Here is a 7,479-nt window from a genome sequence, read left to right as displayed (position 1 = left end):
AATGAATTTACCTTGATTAGGTGATGTACGTAATCTATCCAACCTGCCAGCTACAGAATCCATAATTTTATATTTATCATTCCTATACAACTTTTCTAAAACAGAGATACTTTTAGAACCCTTGGACAATACCCGTTCAAATCATCGTATCTGACCAGAAATCTCTAGGTTGTCAATTATAATTTAAAATTATATGACCTTTCAAAAGCGATATAACGAAATATTAACAGTAAAAAATCAAAGGATTTATTGTAGCGTAAAATACTTTTTTATCTAGAATGCGTATTTATGTTTGATCACAAAGAGACGCATTTTAAAATATTAAAATGTTTGAAATTGCTTTTTAAGTGTGCGCCATTGGAACCAAACATAGATTTTTATAACAATCATTGGAACAAATTCACAATTACTTACAGAAGATTTGTAAATACTTCTTATAAATAATTTAATATCAATAGAGAATCTCAAAAGCAGAAAATCTCGTCCAGAATAAATAGAGTTTTGTTCATCAGTAAAATTAGTGTAACACGAACGTCAAAACTCAATCGTCACCAAAAACACATGTTTAATTCCACATCATGCATGAAATTTGAAATTTCGTCGAACAAGTGACGAAAATTAGAAAAACTAAAACTTAATTTCTTGAATATTTTGTTTAAATCTAGAAAACTAAAATTGTTATTTTTTAGAGTACAGTAAAATAGGGGCTAATTTTCGTAATTAAGCACAATTTTGAAAAAGGTAAAAATCAGAAACAAGTCAAAAAAATGAACGCGGCTTGAGAGATTTTTGATGACGCAACACGAAGACGACCAAAAGTTGAAAAAATACAAGAAAAATTTTGAATTTCACTCTTTTTTGCAAAGATGAAAAATTAAAAAAAGTAATTAAAAGAAACAAATTTGATGAAGTAAATTTCTAAATGAATTTTTTACCAAAACATAAATAAATAAAATTATGAAGATTATTTTGTTTTTACAATACGCGCAAGTGCCGCGTTGTAACTTCATTTCAGCATGCGCAACAATTTTTTAGAAAAAGAGTGCGTTTTTGTATCATTTCAAGCTTGGTAAAGAACTATTTGATAAAGCAAATCTTGTTCTAAGCTTTTCCTATTTTTAGAAAACCTACAGCTTAATTTACCAGAAGTATAAAATTGAAATGGTTTGTGAAAATGTCTGTTAAATTAAATATGTTGATTGTCTAGAAGTTAATAATGCTGGGACTAGTTTGAAATGAACTCTGCATTCGAATCAATTTATACAGGTTTGTTGTGCTTTTCATAGTTGTAATAAGACTTTGGGGGACAAGAAATATTTAGATAATAATTTTGATAATATAGAAATTAAAGATGCATGATGGGCGTATTTTATGAAAATAGTTGAAAATCTTTCTGGGTATTATACAACATTTTGTGTTAAGTGTGGGATTGGAGTAAGAAGAGTGGAGGACAAGTTCTGAATAATTGGATTCATCCATCTTGCGGGAGTAGAGATATTGGGGTTCAGACCCAAATTCAAGGTACAGATTACAGGGTGTTTCGTATCTTATAGATCTAACAATTAACCAACATTACACGCACTTGACTATAGCCTCTTACCAATTGCCAAGAATGCTGTTAAGAAATTCCTTCGTAAATTTTTTTTTTGTACTCAAGTAACAAATGGGTTTTTGTTTGTTAGCAATTCATTTAGTTAATGTTTAATTTTCATATCTAGTTATAAGTTATAAAGATAACCTACCCTTTGGTCTCACCAGCTTTGCTAACTTTGAAAGAAGTTTAGTATATATTGCAAACCAAAAAATTATCAAGCAATTTTTTTATTTTCATTTTAAATATGTATCTAGGTTTAAGCAAGGAAGTGATCTCAACAACAGTTGCAGAGATGCCAGTTTCAAGTTTTGTCAGGATTGCAGGACTCTCGGGAGCACTTGCTGTTTCCTTAGGTAATAGGATAGCCGGGAGTCTTAGGAAGCAATAGTTGTTTGCATAGGTAATAGGATAGCAGAACATTCAGGAGCACTAGGGAATTCTTTAGGTAAGAGAAGGACTTTCTGGATCATTAGTTGTTTCCTCTGGTAAAAGAAAACAGCATTCTCTGGAGTACTAGTTGTTGCATTAGGTTTTAGGATAGGAGGACTATAAGAAGCACTATTGGACTATAGTATGGCATGAGTTTGATCAACCAGATTACTGTTTAGTGTGTAGAGCTCTATCTTTTTAAAACAACCCTAGCCAATTTTTTCAAATTTATTTTTATGTAGAAGAAGATATCACTCTTGTTTATGTAAAGGGTTGATGATCAGTCCAAATAAAATCCTAGATAAATTAAATTACTAAATTAAATTACTTGATTAATTGAAATACTTAAGATTTCTTATTTAGGGGCATATGGTGCGCATGTGCTCTCTGTGGATCCTGACAATGCAAAGCTGCGCGCAACCTTTGATACTGCAAACAAATACCACCTTGTTCATAGTGTGGCGCTTCTTGCTGTTCCACTAGCTCGAGTGCCTAGGTAGTATATTTTATGTGAGTTAGGGGTTTAATGGCAGACCTGAGGACCTGAGGAAAGCAAACATTTTGGAAGGAAATATTATGTGATTTTATTCTTGAAAAATACTAATTAAGCATTAAGAAAGAAATACAATTAGATAAACAAGTTAGATGAAGATTATTTTTGGGCTTTTTTTAATGATATTTTTCTGTCAATCTTAACTATTTAGGTTGTCTGGATCACTGTTTCTAAGTGGAATGGTTGTATTTTGTGGAACAACTTACTATCATGCCCTAACCCAAGATACAACAGTTAGGTAAAGGATCTCCATTCATCATCATCACACCTTTTTTCTTCTCCTCACTTGTTTTTCATGATAATTTAACTCACTTCATTGCAATTTTCTTTATCTTCTGCATCTACTTCTCTTTAACCACATTCTTCCTTCTAAATATTTCTTATCTTCTTTTATCTTTCTTGCTAATTTTACTTTATTCTAGGCAATACACACCATATGGGGGAGTTCTTCTCATCCTGGCATGGCTGTCTCTCATTCTGTAGATCAATGGGCAATCTTAGTTCATTTTAGTGTACATTTGGAGATCATTGGAGAATGAAGGGTTCTCAGAGAACTTTTATGATCACCTTATTTCTTCATTGATCAAAGAGACTCTTTGAGATTCCTGAGTGATCATAGATATCTCCATTTTTATTTAGTTATAGATTTCCCGTAAAGATATTGGGAAACATAAAATGTATTGAATAGTTCTGTTTATAAGCTTCCTATGCAGATTGCTATAGAGAAACAAGACCGGTCATTTATGTCTTTAAACCAATAACCATTCTATCTTCAAGTAGAATGAAATGAATGCAATAGAAGCTTGTTAGGGCAATTTCCAAGAAGAAATTCTAACCATGTTCAATTTGGAGTGCCATGGTCCCGTGCTCAAGTAACTCAAGTAATGTTTATACTGCCTTAGAGACTGAAAATGACCCCTGAATAAGAAGTTTGCTGTTTGATAGTTGGATTATCGCAGATTGGATTTTCTTGCTCTTATCAAATATCAATGACCATGATGAGTGCTGAAGACTTCTGTGGTACCTGTGCAGGCGTTAAAGGACCAGGTTCATTGTATGTCCTGTTTTGGCATGGCATGTAATTCCACTGAAAGATTGTTGTCTTCTGAGATGGTGGACTAGGCTTTCCGACATTTTTAACGCTATTCTTGTGTTTAAGGCTTCTAGCTATTTACTGGTCAAAGCCATGTACCAGTCCAGTATCCTTTACTGCACTTTTGTCCTCAACAAACTTCCTACTCCTCTAAGCCACATGTACCAGTCCAGCACAGCCTTCTTCCTACCTAACCAGATTTAATCAAACTAAATATTCCAGACTTCTTGAGATCCACCATACTGAAATCACCTCACTTTTCCCTCATTTCTTCTCCTTGCCATTTTACCTTATGAAACCTCCTCCCAGCAGACGCCCTGCTATATGCAAAAAGCATATATTTGTGTGGACTAAGTAGAAGTTGGCTCTAAGAGTTTCTCTCCTTCAGTGTCTGATGTTGCCCTTAGGGCTATGGTTTACTCAGGTTCCTGGAATCCCTACTTCTGGTGTGCTTACATCCAGGGTTTAATAATAGAACATGCCCTAGGCGATTAACATCAGACAACCCCAGGCGTGGTTGCACATATGTATTTCTTAGGGGAAGTACTGAGGGGTGTGACTTGCCTGAGGACCAGAATACCCCCAGCAGTTTGTCTTTAATAAATAAAAAGCTGGAGCTGTAAATGGAGAATACAATCTCTTCAGAACCTCAACTACCTATGGACCAACTCAGCTTAAAATGTAAAAATAATAGTTGTAGATCTGCAAGGGAACTGACATGGAAACCCCAGACTGCATGGTGTGTTGCATCAACATGCAACCTGAAATTATCTGGGCTAGCACACAATTTTCAACGCCCGTGCATTAGTAATACAATTCTGGTGGCTAGCAGCCACATTTTACATTTAACACTGCACAGTTTTAGCGGAAATCTAGTGGAGATTTAGTATGTAATTCCACGGAAAGAGTGCTATCTCATTGTCATGAGTGTGGTATGAATGTTATTAGTATGGCCTAATGATATGAACAAAATTGATGCAACTATCCCTTTACAGTTTCAGTGGAGATCTAGTTGAGGTTTACTATGTAATTCCACGGAAAAAGTGCTGTCTCAGAGTGGTCTCATTATAATTGCCTGCTAGCAAACATGCCTTCCTGGATAGTGAAGAACATAAATATTCATCCTGGGCCTTTATTTTGGGAGGAGGAAGGATGGACTCTCCACTCTATAAGCTGAGCAGTGAACCATCTACTTCCCCTGAAATTATCTGAATAACCTTTCTGTTTCATTCATAGCCTACAGGATATGATACTTTGACTGTAGGTTGAATAATAATAATATTAATAAAAATAAGAAAAGGGAAATATTTATTGACTTCCATAGTTATATTGGTTGGATCAGATATTCACCAATACAAAACAAGCTTTCTAATTCTTAAGAACTGAACGATGATTTTGTAGAAAAACAATGAAATATATTTCCTACTTTGAAGTTGTGCATTCTACAGATAGAGAACACTTTTAACCAATTCGGATGTTTACAGCATTCAATTTACTGAACATACCAATGCATTCTATATATTATGCATTATGGCCAGCCAGCATACTGGTTATAAGGTAATCCCAGTTTCATCAAGCAGATGAGAACAATAATTCTCTAGGTGAACTACAACAGACAACCCCAGGCGTAATTGAGCACATATTGTTCATTGGAAGTACTAATGGGTGAGAAGAGAATTGCCTTTGGACCAGGATACCCAAAGTGATTTCTTTAAATAATAAATGCATCGGTTTCAGTTTGATTTTAAGAAGGATCAACTACTCTGAAGTATTTCTGGAAGAATTATAGGATTATGCTGATTTCAAGCCAATGTCTTGTCTACTTCTAATCCAATTATATAAAGTACTTCTGGAAGCATTAGAGGATCACACTAACTTCAAGCTGATGTCGTATCTACTACTTTATCCAACTATATGGAGTACTTAGTAGAAGCATTAGAAGAATACACTGATTTCAAACCAATAAACCAATGTCTTGTCCTACTTCTTAATGCAACTACTTAATTTTCTAATTGCAATACATTTTATATTCCCTTCATCTTTGAAAATTTTATTTTTCTTGTGTTGATATTTAGTATTAATAGTATTAAAACATTTATCTTCTTTTCAAGGAAAATAGAAAGAAAAAGAAAACAAAACTTGCCTGTTGATGTCCAATTTTTAATTTTTTCCCCCAGATCTCCAAAAATCATTTCATCCCACACAGGGTAAATAGCATGAAAAAGAAATAAAAAACTTGCCTGTTCATGTCCAATTTTTCATTTTTTTACCCAGATCTCCAAAAATCATTTCATCCCACCAGGGTAAATTGCATGAAAAAGAAATGAAAAACTTGCCTGTTCATGTCAAATTTTTTATTTTTTTCCCCCAAGATCTCCATAAACCATTTCATCCCATCAGGGTAAATAGTATAAATAAGAAAAGAAAAACTTGTTTTTCCATGTCCAATTTTTTCATCTCCAAAAATCATTCCGGGGGAGGGGGGATTCTTTAAAATATACAGCCCTAATTTATAAATAAATTGATTGAACTTGATTTAGGAAATAAAAGTATAAAAACACCAAATATTGATCAGCTCAGTGCTGAAGGGGCTAAGCTGACCCATCACACATCGCCAGCAGTGTTCTGTACTCCGAGCAGAGCAGCTTTTCTGACGGGAAGATATGCAGTCAGGTAGGCAATCGTGTAGTTGCTAGGGGAGGAAGGCCGTTGTTCTAGGGGAGGAAGGCAGTTTTGCGAGGAGAGGAAGGGAAGCCTCATCAATCCTACATCTGAGCCATTTTTCAAAGGCTATTTATACTGAGATGAAAACTAGAAGTTGCCTCAAACTTATATGTTTAATAACCCCTCATATCTTGAAACGTGATGGTGTACAACTTTTTATTTCAAATTTTTAGCTTACAGAACCTATATTTTGAAAGACCTCCGACGTCAGATGGTAATAATATAAGGATTAGAAATTCGAGTTTGGGGCTAGTACTCAGTTCTTTTTTTAATTATTTTCTTGGCTCAATGCGTATAAGATTTATAAACCAGTCTTAACAATAAAAAAGATGTCCCTGGGCAAAATTGATAAATTCTTTCTGCCATGGTAACCTTAGCTTTTTGTCCTTGAAATCTGTTTCACTTCTATTTCAACTTGAGCTAAGCTTCTACCCTCTTATGAAGAGAAGGGCTTGCCTGATTTACAAAGGTACCCTTGAAACATTAATCTGATCTCCATTGCGCAAGTCACTTATGTACAGAAACAACGAATAAAAATTATGATGGTTCAAAAGCACAAATAATGATATCTAGTCCATACTTGAGCAGCCAAAGGTTTTAAGGGCACCATTGTCAAACGGACATGACACTCGATCAATGGAGATATACATTTTACTGTGTTTACTCTATAACTTGGTTTCTCTAATAGACATTTCTTAAGTCTTAAAATAGTCAACCTCCTTATTGAATGATATTGTATCTCAGAACAATTTTCTAAATAGTGAAAAATCCCTTTTTATGTAGGAGTGGCTTGACTAGTGTACCCAGGTCCCCACCTGTAATAGTTTACGCATCTGGTACAGCAGGACTACCCAGGTACATAGTACTCTAGTGTACCCTCATCTGGTACAGCAGGACTACCAAGGTACATAGTTCTCTAGTGTTCCCTCATCTGGTATAGCAGGACTACCCAGGTACATAGTACTCTAGTGTAGCCTCATCTGGTACAGCAGGACTACCCAGGTACATAGTATTTTAGTGTACCCTCATCTGGTACAGCAGGACTACCAAGGTACATAGTACTATAGTGTACCCTCATCTGGTACA

The 7,479-nt window shown here is 34.8% G+C and overlaps 2 protein-coding genes across 2 annotated transcripts in view; both read left to right on the top strand.

Moving 5' to 3' along the window:
- The first annotated feature begins 1,156 nt into the window (after positions 1-1,156).
- Positions 1,157-5,101, top strand: LOC111715397 (transmembrane protein 256 homolog). Its single transcript, XM_023490709.1, has 6 exons — positions 1,157-1,266; positions 1,423-1,521; positions 1,849-1,947; positions 2,387-2,519; positions 2,728-2,814; positions 2,999-5,101. The coding sequence occupies exons 1-6, from the start codon at positions 1,236-1,238 to the stop codon at positions 3,057-3,059; spliced, it is 510 nt and encodes a 169-aa protein (XP_023346477.1). The 5' UTR covers positions 1,157-1,235; the 3' UTR covers positions 3,060-5,101.
- Positions 5,102-6,219: 1,118 nt separating this feature from the next.
- Positions 6,220-7,479, top strand: part of LOC111715402 (arylsulfatase H) — a gene marked incomplete at its 5' end in the record, with an annotated part of 2,416 nt that continues 1,156 nt past the window's right edge. The window contains 2 exon segments of the mRNA XM_023490713.1: positions 6,220-6,342; positions 7,177-7,248. Of these exon segments, the coding sequence (XP_023346481.1) occupies positions 6,220-6,342; positions 7,177-7,248 (195 nt within the window).

This window comes from Eurytemora carolleeae, unplaced genomic scaffold (assembly GCF_000591075.1).
Source record: "Eurytemora carolleeae unplaced genomic scaffold, Eaff_2.0 scaffold1741, whole genome shotgun sequence".
NCBI classification, from domain to species: Eukaryota; Metazoa; Arthropoda; class Copepoda; order Calanoida; family Temoridae; genus Eurytemora; species Eurytemora carolleeae.
Note: the sequence above shows the minus strand (reverse complement) of the source record. Positions and strands in the feature narration are given on the sequence as shown.